The sequence below is a fragment of the Falco rusticolus genome, chromosome 15, assembly GCF_015220075.1.
Source record: "Falco rusticolus isolate bFalRus1 chromosome 15, bFalRus1.pri, whole genome shotgun sequence".
NCBI classification, from domain to species: domain Eukaryota; kingdom Metazoa; phylum Chordata; class Aves; order Falconiformes; family Falconidae; genus Falco; species Falco rusticolus.
Window position 1 is genome coordinate 15963014 of NC_051201.1, and position 22941 is coordinate 15985954.

General features: G+C 40.1%; 1 protein-coding gene across 3 annotated transcripts; it reads left to right on the top strand.

The window, feature by feature from the left end:
• Nucleotides 1-260: 260 nt before the first annotated feature.
• HEATR3 (HEAT repeat containing 3) lies at nucleotides 261-22676 on the top strand. 3 transcript variants are annotated; one of them, XM_037408627.1, is made up of 15 exons: nucleotides 261-414; nucleotides 1886-2058; nucleotides 2858-2945; nucleotides 3908-4020; nucleotides 5804-5913; nucleotides 6270-6410; nucleotides 7174-7457; nucleotides 8116-8206; nucleotides 11277-11434; nucleotides 12470-12552; nucleotides 12803-12939; nucleotides 15377-15465; nucleotides 16300-16443; nucleotides 16546-16722; nucleotides 17665-22676. In XM_037408627.1, exons 1-15 carry the CDS (start codon nucleotides 295-297, stop codon nucleotides 17782-17784), a joined length of 2028 nt encoding a protein of 675 aa, XP_037264524.1. In that variant the 5' UTR covers nucleotides 261-294; the 3' UTR covers nucleotides 17785-22676. The 3 variants fall into 3 exon arrangements, with proteins under 3 accessions (XP_037264524.1, XP_037264525.1, XP_037264526.1); XM_037408628.1 differs by lacking the exons at nucleotides 261-414; nucleotides 1886-2058 and adding exons at nucleotides 3106-3300; nucleotides 3401-3486; XM_037408629.1 differs by lacking the exons at nucleotides 261-414; nucleotides 1886-2058 and adding an exon at nucleotides 3401-3486.
• Nucleotides 22677-22941: the final 265 nt, after the last annotated feature.

The following is a 22941-nucleotide window of genomic DNA, read 5'->3' on the forward strand; positions in this document are numbered from 1 at the left end:
TCTTTGCCCCGGGGCTGCACCCGGAGCCGGCACCCTGTGCTCGGCCGCGGCGGGCCGCCGCCTGCGGTCCGGGACGGCGGGGGGGCTCGTCTGGCTGCCCTCGCTGGAGGTGCTAGCCCGCTCCGTGCCCCCGGGGCCCGTGCCGGGGCTGCCGCTCCACCGTGCCCGCCCCGGGCAGCGAGCGGGCGGCTCGGGGCGCGGTGGGGCGGGCCCGGGGCGGGGCGGCGCCTGCGCGGGGGCGCACACGTGGGTGCTGGGTGCGCCGGCGCCGAGCGGCGCGGCGGCCGCGGAGCCATGGGCAAGAGCCGGGCGCGGCGGTTCCGCCGGGCCGCCTTCTGCCCCGCCGGCCCCGAGCCGCGCCGCGACGGGGAGAGCGGCCCCGAGGAGGAGCCGGCGGCGGAGCTGCTGGAGAAGGTGCGGGGGGGGGGCGGGGGCGGGCTCGGCGCGGCACCCCACCCCCGCCGGGGACCGGGGCAGCTCCGACCCTGCGGGGCTGCGCCCGCGGCGGGGGTGATGCGAGGTGGCGGCCCTCCGCCGTGGTGGCGGGCGAAGGACCGGGAGCGGGGCCGCCCGCTCTCGGGCGCGGGAAGCAGCCGGGGCCGCCCGCCCCTCCTGCCGCCACCGCGTCGCTTCCCCGGCGTCACGGCTGCGCCCGCCGGCGGCTGGGCGGGGAGGGGCGGCTGCTGCCTTCGCCCCAGCGCCCCGTCCGGCCTCTCGTTCTCACCTTCCTGGCCGGTTCAGAGGGGCGGGGGCAGCGCGGGGACTGCTCTGTGCCCCCCGTCCCAGGGGGGGCTCCGGAGGGGCCCGTGCAGTGCTTGTCCTCGGTCCGCTCGGCTGGAGCGGCTTCCTGTAGGTAGCCAGAGCGATGAGTTCTGGAGCTAGACGTGAGAAATAACTGATAAGAAATGCTGAGAATAACTGGGTTTGGCCACTGGCTGGCCGCGTTGCTGGGTTTGGTTTAAGTATTACAGATGAAAACTAGTTTAAACCTCCTCCTGTGCATGTGACTTTAGAATCAGAAGTAAAAATCTGTTTCCATTTAAGTAAATAAATCCCCTTTGTGCGATTCAACTAACTGAACTCATTGAACAAATCACTGCTTGATTGTTCTTCTGGACTAACCTGGTTAGGCTTAAAAAAATATGAATACAGTCGCACAGGTGAGGATGAATGGGGAGACCTCTGTCAGTTTCAGTGAGGCAGGATCGGATGTCCCACGCTTTCCACTGGGCTCTTCAGCAGATGTTTATCTTTCCTGTTAGATTTTCAGCAAACACCATGACCTTCCAGGATGGGCACTTCAGCTGTTTTATTATTTTTATGGTATCCAATTCTTACATCTCACCTGAACTTCTGTTAAAGCACAAGTCAGTGTTGTCTTGTGGATGCAGAGAGCACTTGCTCCTTGTCTTTAAATAGATGTTTTTAATCTAGAGGCTATTGTGTTTTCCTGTATTTTTTGGTTTTTTAGTTTGTCTTTATGGTGGCATGTTATGTCTGTTACACTTCCTTGATGGTGTTTCCCGCCCCCCCCCCCCCCCCCCCCCTTTTGTCCATTTTTTTCAGCACATGGTAATGGGAACTAGATGGGAACTAGATGTGAGGTCTCACCAGTGCCAGCTAGTGTCAAACCTGTGTCTGAACTATGGCTCTTGCTAAACACTCAGTATTTATCTAGTCGTATAGCTGACATGCATAACCCAGGGAAAGATTGAAAAGATTTATGAACTTCCATGGAAGTTAAAGGCTCTTGATTCCATTCAGGAGCAGTAAAACAGGAGCTATAGTGCTGGGCCTACGAAGCAAAAAGGCAGATCAATCTTTTAACTCAATAAAAACTTCCAGCTACCTTTGCCCCTGATCTGCCCTGTTTGTGTCTCCCCAGCTGCAGCATCCAAGTGCTGAAGTGAGAGAGTATGCCTGTGCCAGCATTTCCAAGCTGTTGCAGCAGAAGCATGTAATCCCAGCCTTTTTGCAGAGAGATGTTGTCCGGTGTTTAGGACCATTGTTGATGGATCACAGTTTAGCTGTTCGTGAGACAGCTGCAGGTGCTCTTCGGTAAGCAATCGATAATACTCAGTTAGAATGAGGTATTCCTGGTATGGTAAAGAAGAGTAGGGTTTTGCTGTTAAAAGCTGTGAGCTTGAATGCCAGCCTCTCTTGCTTTAACTCCGTTTTGGGTAAGTATACCTACATTAGTCAAAAGTCCTTGAGAGAGGGGCTTTTCTCACTCCAGTAGGCTGCCATGAAACTTTAATGTCAGGAGCGGGATTTAAATTAGTTACTACCGTTTTGTCTACTCTCAGTGGAATGCGTTGCTTTCGATCCTTATCTTAAGAAAAAAATAAGCAGTAGTATGAAGAAACACAGAAAAATTGAACACTGTTAATACGGCATGTTGCGTCTTGGTAACACTTCAGGAGTGATAGGTTAGTTAGAGAATGCACATATCTGGCTCTTTGAGAAACTTGTAAATACTCAGCAGCATAATTTTGAGTTGGTGTTTTGTGATCAGACCTACAGCTTGCTTTATTTGTACAAAAATCTAATGCTAATACTTGTTAACATTCATGTTGTATCTTAACGCTGAGTAATACCTAACAGAAGTTGTGTTTTAGGACAGATAAGCTTTCTAGTTATGCTAGACAAATAACTGAAAATAATTGTTTGTTTCCTAACACCAAAATTTTATTTATGGCAGGAAGGTGGAAGACTAAAGTTACTCATGAAGCGGGTGGATTTTTAAACAAGAAGTACTATAACCTTTAGAGAAGAATAATACAGAAAGTATGTTTTTTTTTAAAATTCCTGGAAAGTATTGTATCTGATCCAAAGCATTTACTTTTTTTCCCCACAGAAATCTGAGTGCTTGTGGAGGATTTGAAGTCTGTGATGACATGGTGACAAAAGATATCATGACACCCCTTGTTGCACTTCTGAAAGAGGTGTGTTTTGGTTTTATTCTGATTTTAAAACTGATCTAGCCATTGAATTACTCCATTTTCAAAGACAGCTCTAGTTTTGTAGCTCATATCAAGATAAGATATTTGAAAGATCTTTTCAAGGAATGTTTCAGTAGGTTTAACAGTACAAAAATCATTCCAGAGATTTCAAACCACTTGCTCCTGCCTCCTGACCTGCTAACTTGGGTCCATGGTGAGGTTTGCTGCCTAGGATGATTTTTGCATAAATGGTCTGGAGATTTTGGGTCTGGAACATCAGTCAAGACAAGTCTATTCTGTCAGTCAAGATCCAGATCCATCGTTTATGTTGCAGCATTATTCTAGTGAGGTTTTCTTGGTAAGTAATTTTGTCTAAATGAAAGCTTGGATTTACAGTTGGGTAGTTACTGCTATTGTAGAATACTCTGTACTGAATACCTATTCTTTGTTTGGTCCAGGTGTTGCAGTGCAGTTTGGAAATTGCATTGAATTCTGTCACCTGCTGTCTTTGTATGAACAGCCTTGAGCAATACCATCATTTTCTGTATGTTTCTTCCCCATTTTAAAATATGAGTAATAGCATTATTGTAATGCACAGCAAGTTACTAGCTGAATTAATCTTTGTGATTAGGAAGAACTGTTGAAAATTGCATACAGACTGTATTAGCAAGAAACAGCATTTCAAATTCTAAAATTGCTAAGTATTTCTTTATAACAAAATTGCGTCTGCGGACTACGGAATGCAAAGCAAGTCCTACAAGAGTCTTTCTTCAAGAGAAAAAAGTTACCAATGATATGATTCTGTTGTGGCCCAGTTTTCACAGAGAGTAGGAAACTAGTCAGGTTTTCTGGTAATAAACACTTCATGAGAGATCGCTCCATTCACTCTGCTGCTTATATTTTAAGGTTTTGCTTTTCTTCTTGGCTTGTTTATTTCCCAACCCTGGTTCTCTTTTTGGTTGTAGTGTAGCACTGGACTAGATGCTAACCAGCTCTCTCCAAAGAAATGCAGAGAGACGAACAAAAATTATGTTGAAGACATAGCCAATGAAGCTATTAATTTGCTGTGGAATGTATGGTAAGTGCTGTGTAAACACTGGCCTTCTGGAAGAGGTAAATTAAATTGTTACTGCAAAGGAGCATGGTAATTGAGGCAGAAAAGAAATGACTCTCCTTGCATGGGAAGATGTATTTGGCTGCTGATTCTGATTTCTGATTGTGTTGCTCTTACACTTGCCTTTAATAAACGGCAAGCCCTCATTTGATCTGAAATACAAGTTTATCTTCTACCATAAATTACTTCTGTAAATGAAGGATTCTAAAAGTGCACAAAGTTGGTCATTAGTTTTAGGAGAGTGACAAAATTTTTTCTGTTGGTTGTTCATCTAAAATTCTGATACAGTTTTCTGAACGTGTTCTGTCATAGTCTGCGGTACAGTTTGGGTTGTAGGATCTCGCATGTAGTTCCTGTATATCCTTGTCATGATACGGGAGATGGAAGAAATGAAATTCTGATCAGTGGACTGCTGTGCTCTGGGAATATGACGAGTTCTTGTACTACTTTCTCCCTCTGCATGTCATCCCAAAAGTTGATACTAAATGTTTGGACAAACTGTGCCTTAGGGACTGAGGCACTGACACAAATTACTTAATTACGTGAGAAAGAATGTGAATTGTTCAATTAGTAGTTTACACAGGAAACACCAGGTGAAGGAAGAGAAATGGCAACGCTATTAATACAGAAATGGCTATAAACGTTGAAGTGATGCAAAGCTTTTCCGAAAGTTCTCCTTGAATGTTGTGTTGTTTGTTTTGTAATGGCTCTGTGTCATTATACACTTTGGTCCATACAGAATTTTGTACTATACAGTATTTCAGTGGAGCTGCCTCTGTGGCTGTATGGTATGGCTGCTGACTTGAGGCCTTATTTGTAAACTGTGTTTTTATTTTTAGGAATTGGAATCTAGAACAGTAGAGAGATTGCTTGCTTGGCACCTTACACAGAATACATGACCCTTTGTAACTCTTGACTCAACAATGTTTTGCTTTCATTTTTATTATTGCTTTTGTAGACATAAGTGCTTTGAAACAGGAACTAAATTGTTACGTGTGCTATAAATCACTTTAGTATTTTGAACTTTGTGGCAATAACCATGAACTGCTGACTTAGTTGCTAAGTTTGGCACTGATAAAATTTGGGCCGGTATTAATGCTGAGACATAATATTTTCAGAAGTAAATTTTTGAAGACCCTTGTAGCTAGTTAGGTCCTATGCTTTTTCAATTTGAATTTGTCTTTTATCAATATATGAGTTTAAAAATGGGAAGAGCTGTAAAAAATTGAAGAAATACAAATCTCACTATTAGATAATTAAGGTAAATGTCATATTTAGCGTTGATTTAGCATGCATTTCTGAATGTTAAGAGCAGTCATTTTCTGGAGTAAGTCGGTATTAATGTGAAAGGCAACAGCCCGCTCTGTTGTTGGTGGGTTTGTGGATGTAGTGTTCCATGGGTGCGGAAAGCCCTGGGCTGGCTTGGAGCCCACAGCTGTAAGCTGCCTTTCACACTCTGGCTGGCTCTGTCTGCATGAGACTGTACTTAGGCTCCCAAATCAGCTCTCTGTGAGGAAGCAGCTGGCAGAAGGCAGCTTTCCTCAAAGGTGTCCAGGGTCTTGCAGCTTCTCTTTCCATTTTATATAGAGTTGATCATAACCTCGATAAACAAAGAATAGCTGTTTGACTAATGTGTAGTTCTTAGGGAGGTGTTTAAAATGTGAGTAACAGTGAGTACATGTTACTTAAAATGTTGTTACAGTAATTTTTCCTGGGAAAAGTGTTATTAATCTTTTCTGTGCACTAGTGAATGCAACAATACTGCAGTATACATATTCAATAAAGAAGGATGTCTGGAGGCTGTGTTACATTACATGAAGAAATTTTCCACGAATGTGGATCTGGCTATTTCAGTAGGTAAGTGGTAAAAAGAGAAGATCAGGATTTAAAGATGCCTTTTTTTTTTTTTTCTTTTGTGCATAATGCACCTGCCTTAGCATTACTTCACCTTTACAATTAATACAGCTAGTCCCATGTCTGATGTGGTACTGTCCTCGTCTGTTTTGTGTACAGGTTTGGCATAGAATGTCTTTTAATCTAAAACACAGTTTGTGAAGGACAGCATCGTGCCATTACAACATGATGCTACATGAAATGTTTTTTCCTGTGCCTGTGTTTTATTACTCCAGCTTTCAGGAAGATAATGCTTTTTCATTAGGAGAGTGGAAGGTACTGTTGGGTTTGTTAATTATCTTTGTTGTTGTTTGCTGCAGCAAACTGCTTGCAAGCAGTGACGGAAGATAATCCAGATCTTCTTTCTTCATTTAATGCTTCTGCACAACAAGTATTGGAAACTGTCATGTTGTGTCCAGAGAGCACAATGAAGCATATCCTTCTGAGAACACTGATAGCAGGTACAGTGCTCGAGGGCGTTCACTGCTTTGTGATGGAGAGCATGGCTGGTAAAGCAGGGTGGGAAGGAGAAGTCTTAGTCTTCTCTGTTACAGTCTGGTCATCAGATCGTCAAAAAGACTGTATAGGTGGTTCATGAGGTTGTTTCTGCCTTTTGGGGTTGTGTTTTGGAGTGACCAGATATTTGCAAGTAGTTTTAAAACTGCCTTAAATGCTTCATTCTGAATTCAGTAGCTGCTTAGTGCGATAACTCATTTTAACTGTTAATTTGGTTTTCAACAACGAAATGAGTCAATAATAAGTAGTAAGGAATTTATTTTGATCTTAATAGGTGCGGATTTTTACCTCATTCTCTACTTTGTGTTCTTTCTACCTCAAATGCTTAACCATGGTGTGATTTTTGATACTGGAGTGTAATAAATTAATTTTGAGAATCCTTAGAAAATGGTTCTATCATGTAGATTTATTATCACAGGTAAAACGTGTCACCAGGGTCACTCCACAAATACTCTGTGTATACTTACATGCTGAAATTTACTTAAGCTTAAGACGTGGGCATAACGTAGTTACTACAGATGAATATATGAAATGCTAAACAGAAAAAAATAGAAGTCTGTAGAGAAAAGACTTGGAACATTCATACTGAAATATAAGCACTGAATATTGTAAGCAATGGAGGCTGTGTCCTTAACAAATACATGGCTATTACAGAGCTGGGAATTGAGTATTTTGACAATTTTAATGTTTCAACTATCTCATGTTTAGGTACTGTCTGGAATATCAAGGATACCATTCCACCAGGCAGCCTGGGAAGCATGGTTAATGCAATCCTGAAGATTTTTTCAGAATCGTTAGCGATAGATGCTGGTGAAACAATTATTTGTATGAATGAAGCTGAAAAAAACAGGTTAAAACTTGCTACGGAGGCAGAAACAGAGGAAAATATGAGTCATGTTACAGACAACTGTGTTTTGTGTGAAGATGATGACATGGAAGAAATACCAAAAGGAAAAGTCAGGAGAGAAAATGACATTTCAGATCTTCTTCCAGTAAGTGTGTCTGGCTGGCTCTTGGACAGCTCAGTGCATTTGGCTGAACCATCTGATTGGTTTTAATTCAGCATGAGCCAGAGTAAACTACCTATGAGTATCACTAATCCTAAATCCCAAATAGCTTGACTGTTTTAGCTAAAACTTAAAAGATGAACTTGGAGAACTTCAGCACAACTTGTTCCAGTGTGGTCAAGTTGCACAGCCCATCAGGAAAGTGCATTTCCATTTTTTTTTCCTCTAGTGGGAAGGTGTAAGCTTATCCGACACTTTTTGCTGTAGCTACTGCAGGGATTTCTGCATAAGGCGAGTGAGATTTTTAATGGTTGTAACTGTTCAGTCATGGGTGAAGGTGGCTCAGGGGTTAACAAATGCATTCACTGTTGTGTACATGAAAAGAGTAACAGAAATACTTTTCTGTTACAACTTTAATGCAGGTGGCATTTCTTGAAGGTGGTAAAATTTGTTCTGAAACATCCAGCAGAAGGATGATAGATAATGCCTCTTGTGTGGGTGGTGGTTCTTTTTTTTAAAAAATTTTGGTGTAGGATGGGAGAGGAAACGGCTGGATTGTAGTTTTTAACTGACAGCTTGGGTGCTTTAAATTGCACTGAAATGTTTTACAATATTAAATTTGGCTCTTGTTTTTATTTTTTAGTCTGATAAGTGGGAACTGAAAGAAGTGACAGCTTTACTGATGGCTCAGCAAACTGCTCTGGAAATCATTGTTAATATGTGCTGCAGTGAAGGTCTGTAGGAATCTCTTTTCATTGCAAGTGGTGGTGATGCATTTGTTTCTGGAATAGGTCATGTTTAGTTTGCTGTTTGGTGATCTTAGCTTTTAAGGGCAAATACACATAGACTTACTATGGTCCCAGATACCCTCATCTGGGGGTCACATTGGTTTCTAATTTATAATTTAAGTGGGTTTTTTTCTCATTTTAAGTTATTTCTGTTGCTTACTTTTTTTTTTTTTTGCATGATACTACATGTGCCAACATTTAAGAACAAACAAACAAAGCACTTGTGCTGAAGAGGTATTTCCTAAAAAGTACTGCAGCAAATGCTTTGTTCAGTTAAAGCGCGGTCTGAGTGTTCATCTGAAACAATACGGGTGTGAATCTTATTGCAGGACAGGGGGAACAATTTTTTTTTTTTAAAGCAGATAAATCTTGTAATTTTGATTTAGTTTTGATACTACAGGTGTTGTGAAAGGAGGAGAGAGAGCTTTTGTATGCAGCTTTGGCAACAATGCAGGTTTAGGTTGTTCAGAGTTCTGTCTAGATTAAGATTTTTTTTGGAGGAGAAAGGAAGGCTGTGATTCTCTGGAGAGAGTAGGAAATAGATACAGAGTATCTTTTATAAACTTTGATACTCAGTTTTGATAGCTTTTCTCCTAATCTTCAGGAAAAAAAAATAAGTGATTCTCAAATTCTGTTTAAAAAAAAACAACCTAGGAACAACCAAACAAAACTAATCCCACATTAAACCCCTCCAAAACTGAAAACTTTTAATTGCTACTACAGTTTGTAAGCCTGATGCAAATGTCATTGTGTAGGAGATAACTTTCTGTGTAAATCTTTCAGGTTCTAATAAAATCCACAGTAATACCCAGTTATTCCCAATGGTGATTTTTTTTTTTTCCCCCTCTTACAGTGCAAGGAAATTCTGTACCTAGTATATGAAGCTCCTTTCATAACTGCTTTTCTCATCTAATGAGCTGTAATTCATAAGCTCTCCCCTTTAATTGGAAAATCTCTTGTGGATAAGCTGCATATTCTGCCATTCACTCAGTGTAATGTAAGGTTGATTGTGTTGCATTTCACTACAGTGCTTTACCCATTCATGGGCAGACAGAAACATAGTCTGTAGAAATTAAGAGGAATCCAGAGGCAGCTGTTCATTTAATTTTCGAGTTATTTGAGGACTAAAATAGCTTTAGCCATTATGCTGAGTTCATGGAAACACTTGGCTTGCTACAGAACTGAGGGAAATAACGAGGCTGGCAAGAGACACATTTTACTGGCCGACATTTGGAAGAAGCGGAGTCCTCTCCCCATAACAGGGACACGGGATGGAAGGCGGGAGACTCCAGCATTGCTGTCCAGTCTGTAGTTCTTAGGTTACCAGTGCTAGTTAAGATGGGATTGCCAATGGAAATGCCTCTGTATTTCCGAGAACGTTGCAAAAAACCTGACGTTAGTTACGGACTAATGTTCTAGAGCCGGTTCCTGCTTTGCCCTGGGCAATCACTGTGAATGTACGACGGCTGTTGTCTTTATTGTTGCTGAATTGCATGGTCAGCTTATATAGTTATCATTTAGTTTTCAAGGAGGTTTCTTTCTTTGCTTTGTAAAGATGCAGATGGAATTTATTTAGAAGAAGCAAGAAACTGACTGAAAGGAGGGATGTTTGCTTTGTTCTCAGGCTTGTTGCTACTGTGGGTGGGTAAAGCATAAAATACAACTGTTTTTTCATGCAAGGCTATTAACACCAGCAAATTATGGCTGTAGAATTAATTCGATAGTGCCATAAGCAAAAGAAGAGGTCCATGTGATGCAAGTTGCCACAGCCTGATGAATTATTTGCATTGGACAGAGAGTAGTCATCAAATTCTTAAGCTGCTGCACAGTGCAGGTGAAATGCATTCATTTAGACCCTTCTTGCTGTATTTTAAGTGAATGAATTTACCTTTGGCCACAGAAAAAGTGCATGGCTGTTTCTGTAGTCACTACACCACCTAGATCTCACATTAAATCTGTGTTGTCGGACAAAATTACTTGGGGGTGAATATGTTTTTTTTTTCTCACAGTGGTTAAACACCCTGATCTGTGTGTGCGGGCAGAGCTTTCACCTGTCAGTGAGGAGGTTCTGTCCAACCTGTAGACTTAGGACTTTTGTAAACACCAGTGCCACACCAGTTAAAATGTAACCAGGTTTAAAACAACTTTAGATAAATCAGTGTAAACCCTGGGGATGAGGCTCTATCAGTTTAAATATAAATGATGGACTTAGGTTGTGCTTGTCAGGCCAAGTCTGTCTTTAGCCATGAACAGATTATTCAGTTTACAGTGGCAGTGCCTGCTGGTAATACAACCTCAACCCCTCTCGCCGTGTCTGCTCTTACAGATCAGCTAGTAGAGTAAATCAGGTTAAGTATAAACCTAGTTCAGGTTTATAACTATAAACCTAGTTTAATTTACTTAAAATGTGTTGTCTGAAATGGCTAACAGAGATGATCTGGCTTGCTTTGGCTTGTTTTGCTGTCATCATTTCCTTTCAACTGGCCTTGCTGTGGAGACAGTAACATCTTTATCCAGCCCAGTTAGAGGTCATCTGTCTGTGGCTTCAGTATTGCCTGAGAAAACAGTTGCTCTAAACCAACTGCAGTTAATAAAGAAGTTAAACTGGTGTAATTGCATGTTGGAATCTACCTCAGAAAGTAAAATGGTATAATCCAAGTTAAAATCTTAGTGAACAGTTTATTAAATGTTTCTCTATACTTTTTTTGATACCTTTAAGTAAGCATAGTTAGTATCAGAAAATGAAGTACCTGTGTACAAAAGACCTGTCCTACAAGAATACTTGTTGCTTGAGTGGATATAAAAATAAATTAAAAAAAATTAAATAAAACAATTTAAACAAAAGCTGTATAATATTTTAGAACTGTGGCTTGATGGCACTTGGTTTCTGTGGACTTCATTAGAGTGCAAGAGCTTAAAGACTCCTAAACCAAGAGGTGGAGACCTGTATAACTGAGAAGTAGAATACCTATTGCATGAGTGCTGTTATATTTACAAGTCTGTCTCTTGTTTTCAGATCCCTCTGATGATGAATGGGAAGAACTCTCCAGCAGTGATGAAAGCGACTTATTTATGGAAAACTCATACAATGAGGGGAGTGGGCTGCTTATGTCACCCCTGTGCCTCTCTGATGAGGTTAACTCAGCATTTCTGAACAACCTCATTCCAAAGAAGGTATTGTCTTTTATTTCCATCACACGGTACAGTCTTTCCCTTCGGCCTGATTTGTATCCCAGGTTAGGGAAACAAATTATCCCAGTCCCTCTGGAGAAAAGGAGTATTTTTTTATATCGGTTTAGCTTCACCTTTTTTGGCCTAGAGGTTGAGCACCATCACGAGCTGTCTTGACCTAAGTAACTTCTTCGTGTAAGTGGGGTTCATGTGTTTCAGAAATCTGGTGGGGTTTTTGGTTTCGGTTTTTTTTGTGTGTTGGGTTTGGTGTGGGTTTTTTTATTTGGCTTTTCCAGAATACAAAGTTTTATTATCCCTTGTCTTGGACTCCTGCAAAAAGAAAGGAAACTTTGAGTAGAAGCATGTCCGCCACATTTCCATACCGGTGAAGTGGGGTGGAAGTAACCTGTGAATGGCAACAGTCAGCACTGAAAAAGTACAAGTTCCTCTTCCACCTGTTTTATGCATAGTATCTGAAGTACAGTATTTGACACTGGCAAGAATTCAGGTGTTCTTGTTTCAGAGTTGTTTTGATCGTTCTTATTTGGGGTTGTGAAGATGAAGTTTGTCATTTGAATCAGTTATTATGCTAGTTCAGCAGCATTGTAGAATTCTAACCCAAGGCATAAAGGTGCAAGATGAAAATATTCAAGGCTTTTTGTATTTAATAGCAAGCAGTCTTAAGTTTCATGGCAAAGTCTTTTAGACTTGCAGCTATCTGAAAATTCTGTAGCAGCATCTGTAAGAGGAAAGACCTAAATAAAAAAAATAGCAGAGACCTAGAAAATCACCTTTTCTTCAGTATGGTTGGATACTTAAAATATGCCACGCTAAACCCAGTGTATAATTGCACCATTTGAGTGATTGAGGAAGATTCTGGCATTTTTAGCAGTTGAGACACTTGCTACCTGGAAAGCTTTAAAATAGTAGTTTGAAGTATCTGTTTGACATTTAGCAAAAATTTCAGTCTTCCCTCCAAACACATTTTAAAAAAGAAAAAAAGCTTTATTGCTAAACCTTTCTTTTTCCCCTCCCCAGATTCTTGAAAAAACTGCTTTTCCGAACAGTGTTGCTCTAGACATCTGTATGCACAATCCGTCTTGGAAACCATTAATTAAAAAGTAGGAATTTCATTGTCTCTCTTACTGTTTTTCATTTATATTCAGTTGTTTTAGAACTCTTAGAAAGATTGCCCATCTTTGGGTTACTTTTAAGATGTGGACGATGGCAGATCTGATACATGATTTTGAATAAAGAGATACAATTCTGTAAACTGCACAGCGGACCACAGCCTTACTTAATTCAAGATTCTTTGTATTTCGACATCTGTTGTCAAAGAGATCTGCTAAGTGCATTTTTTGTTTGTTTCAGACTGAATGCAGTGCAGTGTAGAGCTTTAACGTGTCTTCATAGCATTTTGTTGGTGTCAGATGTGGATTGTCTTGGAGGAGCTTCAGCACTTCAGTCCCTTGCACAGCATCTCTCACAGCTAGTCTTCTCTAAAACAGGTAAGATGTAATATAGCTGTAAGGTAGCCATGTACGTTGGTAAGTTATTGCCATTTTGTTACTAATTTTATTCCTTTGGTCTTTCAGAATAAAGATACTGAATGTCGGAAATGTGCTGACAAAACAGTGTATCCTGATAGGATGTGTTTATCCAAGTTGCACCTTGAGCAAGGATGCTTCTAGTGCGAGAATGTGCTTTGCATCTGTGTGCGCACAGAGAAGTAACTAAGTTTGTGGATGAGTCCTGCCCTGCTGTAGGACCGGAGCTATTTTTGCTTGATCATATTTGTGATCATAGCAGTTTTTCATCCATCAGACAAGCCATGAAGAACATGGGATGTTTTCTTTTTAAATGTGCCAACTAGCCTAAATAGATACGTGAGAAAAGGGTACCTAACAGTCTTTCACATCATTTTTTCTTGGAGTCTTACAAAGTTACGGCAAAGGTGGTTGTTGCAAAAATCTTAAGAATGTACATGCTTATTACAGTAGGAAAGAGAGCAGCTGCCTTATCTCCAGGACATGCTTTGTGCATATGATTTCATAGCTTTATTGAAAATATATTTGGAGTAAGAACATGTGCAAAGGTTTTATGACTTAATAGGAAAGCTGCTCAACTTCCTGTTGTGGTGGTGGCTTCATTTCAATGCAGAAGGCAGTAAATTTCATTTTTGTAAAAACACTTTTTTTCAGAATATCAGATATATCATGGTAAACACTAGAACGTATCCACTCTAGTTCATCCAAGGCACATTATTTCATAGAGATATTGTGATGGTTTCCCTATACATCTGCTAGTATCAGTATTATTGCATGGTCTAGTGTAGATACACAGCAGTTAGCGTTTCCAGCTACCTCCTGTAATCTTATACATCAAATCAGCATCATTCCTATAATACTGTCGGACCATTTACGCTATGATTTCTCTGTTTCTGACACTAGAGAAGCTCAACAGAACTGAAAAAAAACCGGCGCACACCCCCCCCAACCTGGTTCCAAGCCAGCAGTTGGTTTCTCTGATAGTCTGCGTCATTCAGACTATTCTGATAATCTGTTTTTGTTTTAAGGTCAGTGATGACGGCTTTTCAAACAATATGAGATATTCTTCAAGGCTGGAAAAGCTTGCCAATTCTCAAAATTGTTAGGAAGTGTTTTTCCTAAGACAGATCTGTTGAAGTCTAGCATATGCATGGCTTTGTTGTTTCTTGTCTCTTACAAGCTTGAGAAACTCAATTTTCTTCCTTCCTTCAAGTGTCTTCATTTGTAGCCACAGATGTGGTATATGTAGTTTTTCTTTGCTGTGGTGTATAGTATGACACTGCATTAATGCTTGAAAATGCATCTGCCTGCAAAACCTACTTTTTTTTCCTCGGTGTCATTAAAAGCGTGTGATCAGTCTATGGGAACACTATTACTGAGAGTGTAATGCTTGAAAAACCAAAATACCGGAAATGAAAATATATATGAAGACACATGCAAGGAAGTTCACACGAAATGTTTGTCTCATGCTTGAAGACCAGTCTTCCAAGATTTCAGGGTCTACATGTTACGCTTTGCAATAGTCAGAAAGTTCTTACATGATACTGGAGAAGTGGCTAACTGAAGACAGAGGGTACTAATAAATCAGTTTAATGGCCCAGGTCCGTTTTTATTAACACGGTATTTTTTTGTTAATAGTTAAATACTATGTAATAAAAACTGCCAGATAGAGTTGATTACATACCAGCATGTAGTTAGAAGGAATTCTTTGGTTTACAGGGTGAAAAAGAGGCATAAGGATCTAGCTGCTTGCATGGGAAAGGAGGAGATACGCATGAAATAATCAGGAGGTTCTGCATCTGGAGTGGTTCAGAAAATAGCACATTAGAGGCAAATAAAAAGCTTCAAGAAATGCAGAACATGCATTGAAGATGATGGCTGTCATTGATGAATTTGTAGTTAAACAAGAATAATGCGGTGATTGAGTCATACATTTCTGAAAGGTTACTTAAACAACTGGAAAACATGCTATTCATACAAATTGGAAAGAGTCCAGTGTCTAAAGCCTGTTTTTTAGACAGAAGAAAGCAGTTAAAATACAGAGCTTCTGTGGTTTTCTCAGTTCCTGTATTACGGCCTCCATGTGATACCGGTTTTCAAGCTTCTGTTCTGATGGCAATGGTTTGTACCATATGTTAGGTCACACAAGTGTCTTAACCAGGGATGTGCCTGAAAATGAGGACTGACTGTGGTCTAACCTCCAGATGCAATTAATACTGAATTCAAACAGATCACTATGGTTACAACCTACAAAGACCAGTTTCTGAAAACCTAGCTCTTCCTGTTTGTGGTAGTTCCTGGAGGAACAATTAAGGGATTAAAGAATTTGTATTTCTTTGCTTCTTGTATCCTTTATCTTACTGTTTAACTTTTGGCTCTGGGTTCAATTCTTTGACAGAACTCCCGACAGACACAGAATTCCTGGAAGCCATAACCAGCGCTTTGAGGGCTCTCCTACAAACAATGGCATCAAATAACATCTCCCAGGTAAAAGCTTTCAAACTCAAATGCTCTGGTAGGTTCAAATTCATGTGAGATTGTGCTGGAAAGTTTTTGAAACAAAACCATTTAAATGAAGTGCTAAATTTCAGCAATTGCGAACACTGAAAGAACAGATTTAATAGCATTCACTCTGTGTCTTTCATGGATGTACCTTACAGGAATACTTGTTATGTACATCTCCTCCTTAATATGTAAGCAGATGAAAGGTATTTCAAAACCAAAATAGCAATAAACCACAGCACTATCTTTAGGAGATGGGTATAATGACAAGCATTTAGTAAATTAGCATGTAGAAATGTGGATTCTTAATTTCCTGATATGATCTAGTTGAAGTTGGTTGTCCTTCTAGAACCTCGGTTCTAGATTTGATTTAGTTTTGAATAGTGAATTAGTGAGCTAAATATAGGAATGAAACATAATTGTTTGTTATATGGAGATGTAAAACTAGATGGTCTGCTGGTCCTTTTGGCTTTAAACTGAAAAATTAGCTTCTAGACTGTAAGTTGTAATGAGTTAGAAATAGCTATCAAGCTAGGTAAGTCTGTGAAAATCCCTTTGGGCTCAGAGCATTTTCCTTCGGCTTCATGACAGCCTTGGTTATGTTCTGGAAGAAACACCTTAAGTTGAAAGGGAGAGTTTCAACAGTTTTCTCGCTAATTACATTTTCAGAATTCATGTAGTTTTAATAATACAGGACTCTGTTTCTCTGCTATAAATTTGCCAGTGTTCTGTAAAAGCAGATGTTCTGAATGTTGTATGTGAACATTTCCATGACAATGTAAATATGTCTGTCTTCCTTCTTTTCCCCTTGCTAAACAGTGTATGACTCCTGAGCAGCTATTGGCTTTATGTGAAGCTGGTATTCACAGCAGTAATACCAGTGTTAGAGTGAATGTAGTGAGCATCCTTGGAATTTCTGGCAGTGTCCTGGCAAAAGGGCAAGATACAGCTGAAACACTAAAGGTGAAAAGGCAAACTTTGCATTGCAAGCCTAAAACAGTTTTGATACTTCTTTCAATTTCCTTAAGCGTTGCTGGAAAAAATAATTTTTCTCTCTTATTTCAGATGATTGGAAAATTTCTTCTGGAGGTTGCTATGAAGGAATCTTCTCTTGTGGTAGCAGGAGAAGCCTTGGATGCACTTTTTGATGTATTTGCAGATGGTAAAGAAGCAGAAAAGGCAGCGCTACAGATCAAGTTGCTTCCAGCACTGAAAGAATTTCAGCCAGTGTTCAAAATGAGGGTAGGCATCAAATACAGCCAGCTCAGGGTCTTGACACACAATGTGGGGTAAAGCTTTGAGATTTGGGCTGGTAGAAGAGATAATTAAGCAGGAACGTATGGCTTTATAAGATGACCAAAAAAACCCCAAAACCACCCAAATAATCAAATTTCGGACATTCTACTTCAGAGGAAAGCAACTACATTTATCTTGCAGTTCATGGAACCATGAAGGTAACAGAGCAGCATCTGCTTGCAACATCTGCATTACACCATCAGCATTATTGATGTCCAAATCACTGTACTGTTCTGAAACCTTTGTAGAAGAAAATCTTGCAGATGTCTCTGGAGGAGAACAGCTAAATTGATGGGAAAGAGGTCCCTTCTGAAGCTGCATTGACATCTTTTGCTTTTAACTTGCTGTACTTGCAAGTGGACATTCTTGTTCTGTTGTTGGTTAATTAAAATTGATCAGGTATTCTGTATTTTTCAAGAATCACAAGGCCAAAACTTTAAACTGGAATTTTACGTACATTCTTGTCTTAAGTAGAGAATGACCTTCAATATATTGCTTCATCAGGCGGATGAAGCCTGAGGAGTGACTTTCATAGTCTTAAAGCTGAGCACCATACACACAAAATACATACCTGACAGTGCTACAATTGGTTAGTTACATGTACAAAATCTTTAATCTAAAAAGCTACAGAAAATAAGTGTGCCCCAGATTTATGAGTGAAATGGCATGCTAGTAATAGTCCAGGTTTAGGCAGGGATGTATTATAGTAAAGTGACCTGCAGAAATAATGGCTGGCAACACACGTGCACGTGTGAATGTGTTGGGAGTTCTCAAAAGGCAGGGGTAGCATGTCTTGATAGAAGACGTATATAGAATTACTATAAACTTCAGGTGATCTCCTAGGAGAAGCTTATCCATTAGTAAAGTATGTATTTTTTGGTTTTACAGATGCGAAAAGAAGGCAAAGGACAATACAGTACAGATCAGCTGTGTGTTCTTGACAATGTGAAGATGAATTTGAGAAGATTCATTGCGTATCAGGAGACACTAGGGAAAACCCCAACTTGAAACATCGAGGAACTTTAAACTAAGGTTTCCCTTATTGAATAATGTTTTCCAAAAATATAACCGTTTTGAACTTCTAAAATCTGTTGAGCAGAGCAGTTTTGCTTTCATGTTAATACTGCATTTTTTTATGTTCAGTATTTTTATACTTTTGGGTTGATGCAATATGAAAGTCAGATCAGTGTAAAAAACACAGCATACTTTGAGTGTTAGCAGTGGTAAGAATGTGCTTTTGCAGTCTTGAGGTCTGTACACAGCACCACTGTCATTGTTTAGAAATCTTTACATATCCTGGCAGAGAACTGTATTTGCAGGACAAAGTCATTTGGAGAATATTCTTGGTTATGTTTCAGATCAAGAAAAAAAAAATTAAAAGCTCAAGGTATTTTTCAGGGAATTGAGCAGTGGCAGAATGTTCGTATTTGCTGTTTGCTCTTACCTATGTCGAGATTTGCACAGGCACCTATGGCAAACTCCCCAAGAGAACTGTGTGACTAGCATGTAGATTACTGTCAGCACTTGGATCTGTTACTTCATGAGGTTTTTTGAAGAGAAAGCTGTTTCAGATTAATTTCTGATAAAGTCAGTATGATAGCTTTTTGCTGTGGAAATCAGCATAAAGAGGATCCTAGACTTAAACACAGTTCCCTGGTTTTACTTTATTTTGATTGGTACTTCTGAAAATCAAGTCTCCTGACTTACTTTCTTCCTTGTAATTTGACAGGAGGATGAATTTGAATTCAGGGAAGTAGTAAACCCAATAAAAATATCTTTATATGCTGAGGTATTATCTAAAGTAACTTTATAATTGCTTAAATTATCTTTTTCGTATATTTGTGATAGAGATTTTTAGGGTGTAAAATAGAGAAACTATTTTCAAAAAATGTCACTGAATCATGTAGATTGTATGTGAACTTCCATATATCAAAAGCTTTGGTTTTATTTCTGTGAATGAGATCCTCTCATACACATTTTTTTACGGAAAAAAGCCCACAACCAAACACGAAAACATTTTGTTACTGCTATTTTTGAAATGGGAAGCTTTTGCCTCTCTTAACATGCTGCCTTAGCACAGGCATCTAGTTTTTGGCACAATTTTGCCCATGGTGTTAGGCATGGAACTGTAAAGACCAAATTTGCTCAGTTTGTTAGATTGCGGACTCTTAGATTGGAAAGCAGGCTCAGGGACCGACCAGATAACTTGCAAATGACTGACGTTATGAAATCCTGACATACAGTATTTTGTCAAATGCAAGAGAAATTGAAAAATAAGTTTAAGCAGCTGTACTGCTTGGAAGTCCTGTTATTGCTATTACTTTACAGGAGTTGGATGAAATGTGTGATGTGATGTGATGCCTGCTAATCAAATGAATGAGTGAGAATGTGGGATCGGGAGGGCTCAGGGGCCATTGAGCCAGGCCTGGAGAAGTCCAGAAGTCAGAGGGAGCACAGAGCAGTTGAAAGGTTATCCAGGGATTTGGCAGGGGCAGGCAGTGAAGAGGGCTGGAGTGTAACAGCTGAGGAAAGAGTAGCTAGGTCGATAATGGCATAAGACTGCGCGGTGCGTGGATTTTAATCCTAGTGTTTGCTTATACTTGCTGTATACTAAGGGTAGTATAATATTAGCCTGAGAAAAAGTATTAACGTTAGTTTGGAGCACTTAAAAGGACATTCACACTGGAAGTTCTGCTTTCATTTTCTGGGTGCTACATTGAACTGCAGATGATCTAGGTTGGAAAGGGTCTCTGGAGGTCTCTTAGTCCAGTCCCCTGCTCAAAGCAGGGCTGACTTTGGTGTCAGGTAGGTTGAGCAACTCCAAGGATGGAAATCCCACAGATTTCCAGTGCTTGACTGCCCTCGCTGTGCACTTTTTTTTTTTCCCTTTTTTCTTTTTCCCCTGGTACCTTCCCCTGCTGCAGAATGCACCCCTTGTCCTTTGACTGCACAGCACCAAGAAGAGGCTTGCTCCATCTCATCTTATAACCCCCATCTGCTAGTTGAAAACAATTATATTCCCCTCTTCCCCAGGCCAGATAAACTCAGCTCCCTCAGTCCTTCCTTGTACACTGTGTATTCTAGCCCTCTAACCACCTTGGTGGCCTTCTGCTTGACGTGCCCCACTGTCTTGTACTGGTGAGCCCAAAACTGGACACAGTACTCCAGGTGTGATCTCATGAGTGCTGAATAGAGGGAAGTAGTCGGTCATCTTGACCTGCTGGCTATGCTGCTGCCAATGCAGCCCGTTTTTTGTTTTTTTTGTTAGCCATCATCACTGCAAGGGTGCCTGCTGACTTCTCTTCCACGTACTGTCCACCAGGACCCTTAGGTCCTTCTCTCCAAAGCTGCTCTTTGGCTACTGGGTCAAGAACTTGCTTTGTTTCATGGAATTACTCTGTCCCAAGTGCAGGACTTTGCATTTTACATCAAGTGTAGCAGTCAGAATCTGCTTCCTGGGAACTGGTAGGACAATGAAGTATGTGATCTTTTTGTGTAGGATTTTTGTGAGGAGAAATGTTTCCTCTTCAAATATGAATCTGAAAGTTGCAGATAAACTTATAGAAGATAGGGAATCCACTAGAAAACCTGGTTTTCTTAATATAACCTATCAGACCCTGTTTTTTTCCTTCAAGTGAAAAGACACACTGTCATTTAGGTCGTAAACTATTCCAGCAGTAGCATGGATTATTTTTTTTTTGCTATGCACTAATCAGTTGAATGTCTTAAAAAAATAATGTGTCCTAATAGGATAGTTGCATAGTATGAACCATATCATTTGCAGAAATACATGACTTTTAGCACTTAAAATACTTGCTTCTGCCTTCTAGTACACATGCCATTTCTAACTAGTAGTGGAAAATGAGGACGTGCAAAGGCATTTTGGTTTCGTGTGAGTTTGTACTAAAGCCCTGACGTACAAGAACTTGAACAATCCCTTGACCCATCCCTTTCATCTGAGGAGACCACAGCACTTGAATGGGGCTGTCTGGCTGAGGGCACGAAACACTGACAAGCTGGTGGCTCTGTCACCAGCTCACCAGCTATGGTTGGGTTGAGAGACAGGTAAGCTGTCCCTGCTTTCTCTGAATGAGAGAACCTTACTCTGCCTAGCTACCAGTTTAGTGTAACTTCCTTTTGGTGTTTAATGGGCTTGCAACTGAACGAGAGGTAATAATTTTGTACATTAATTTAAAAAGCACATTCTGCTTATAAGGGACAAGATAGAGGATGATAGGAAAAGTGTGGAAGACTTTGAAGACTTTTGTCTGTAGAAAACAAGGCAACTTCCCAGTGCTTTAAAGAAGTGTCAGGTGGGGGCCTGAAAACCAGATGAGATTTATAAGTACAGAAGAGCTATGCTGTAAGATGGGGGCTATAGAAGTTGTTCTGACCCAGTTAAGGAAAATTAAGACAGCAGCAGAAGTGACGATGTGGTGCAAAAAAAAAATGTTTCAGGGGCTCTTTTGGCACTGATTTATTTAAGAAGGTTTAGGGTAAGCTTGAGATGAAGGCAAGATCCTTGACAGCCTACAAAGGCAAAGACAGATCTTGACGATAATTTGAGGGTGGCAGAAATTGGACTGATCTAGACAGTGTGCAGCATAATTAAATAGATGTTAAATAGACGTAAGTGATCTTCATCAGTTCATGTAATCACACAGATGAGACTGGTATCAAAAAAGGTATCTGAAACTGAATTTGTTTGCTTATCCTGGTCCTTAAGGCATCATCTTGTCTGTGCTTCAACTAAAAACTGCAGTCCTTTGAAAGTATGGATTGCTGCTTTATTTGTCTCCCTGTCTGACACCTAGCACAACAGAATCTGGCTCTGAGTTGAGATTTTATACCAAAATACGTACTGAATTTAAATCAGTCTATGGTACTAAGTAAAGAGTGTGAAGAAGGCTGTGGGCTCCCCGCCCCATTCAGAAACAGTACGACCGGTGGCATTTGCTGCTGCTTTGGCCTCTCTGCAGCCTGCAAAATGTTGAATCCAGCTGTGTAGATAAGACGTTATCATTGCTATGTGGTTTTATTTTTGCTCTCTATGAAAAACAACTGGTAAGGCTTAACTAAGCATTTGTTGTGCAGTACTTCTTATGTGTCACGCCTTGACAATCAGAAGATGGCTGTATACCACATTATAGTCAATAGTTCAACTATTTGGGGGTTGTGGTGTGTGTTGAAGGTATTTTTTTGCACAGTATGTTTGTTTTTTTTTTTTAAAAAAAGATTGTTGTCTTAGAGGAACAAAAATAACTTTAACCAGTATTATTTGGCTTGGGTTTATGTTTTGTGTTTTGAGATAAAATATTAAAAAAACCCCAAAGCACAGTAAAATTACGAAGTGAGAACTGTGTTACAGAACAAATTAATTAAGATCTGCTTGTAGTTTAAGTATTACAAGTGAAATGCATATCTTGTGGAATATTAACGTAAAACAACCAACCAAAAATGTGCATTAATTCAAGTTCTGTTTCCTTAGTAAGTAATTTTCAGTAAAAGCATTCCCAGGGGATTGCATAGAAATGCCTAGCTGCACATTTAGTGTTGCAAATTCAAATTCAGGCAATGGTAGTGGTAATTGAAAATAATGTTCCTCCTTTCTGGTGCAGGCGAATTGAGCAAACAGTGTAAATACAGTTTGCGCTGGACATACTGTTAAGATATGTAACATTAGGGTAACTGGCAAAACCTGAAAACTGTTTAACAGTCACTGTAGAATAAGGAATTTGAAGATTTTCCACAAAGGCTGAAACATGGTGAGCCTCTCTGTCTGAAGAAGCTTATACTTGAGCAGTGGGGTTTTTTGTCTAATTTTGAAATAAATTCAAGCCATTAACTTTTGTACCTTCCAAGAAAAATAGCGTGCGTTTAAATGAATTCACTCTAATTTCGTTTTGGTTCTGTATTATTTTCATAAGTTCCTTGTTTCTATGAAAGGCATTTTGTCTGCCATAATTCAGTGACCACATAAAAACATAGTTTGAGACTGGCACACAAAGGATATAGCAAGATGCTTTTTTTTCTTTCAAATCTGAGTATCAGGAACTCCTTGCATTACTGTTTTCTTAAGGGCTTAAATGAAACTGCTTGTGAACTGACATAAGATACCATTGTAATAATCTGTACACTGTTAGAATGACTGCGGCTGTTACGTGT

Bases quoted from the DNA above. Each gene is read 5' to 3' on its own strand.
- HEATR3 (XM_037408627.1), top strand. From the start codon at position 295: ATGGGCAAGAGCCGGGCGCGGCGGTTCCGCCGGGCCGCCTTCTGCCCC. The intron at 415-1,885 runs GTGCGGGGGGGG...GTGTCTCCCCAG, and splicing joins CGGCGGAGCTGCTGGAGAAG to CTGCAGCATCCAAGTGCTGA. The intron at 12,553-12,802 runs GTAGGAATTTCA...TGTTTGTTTCAG, and splicing joins TGGAAACCATTAATTAAAAA to ACTGAATGCAGTGCAGTGTA.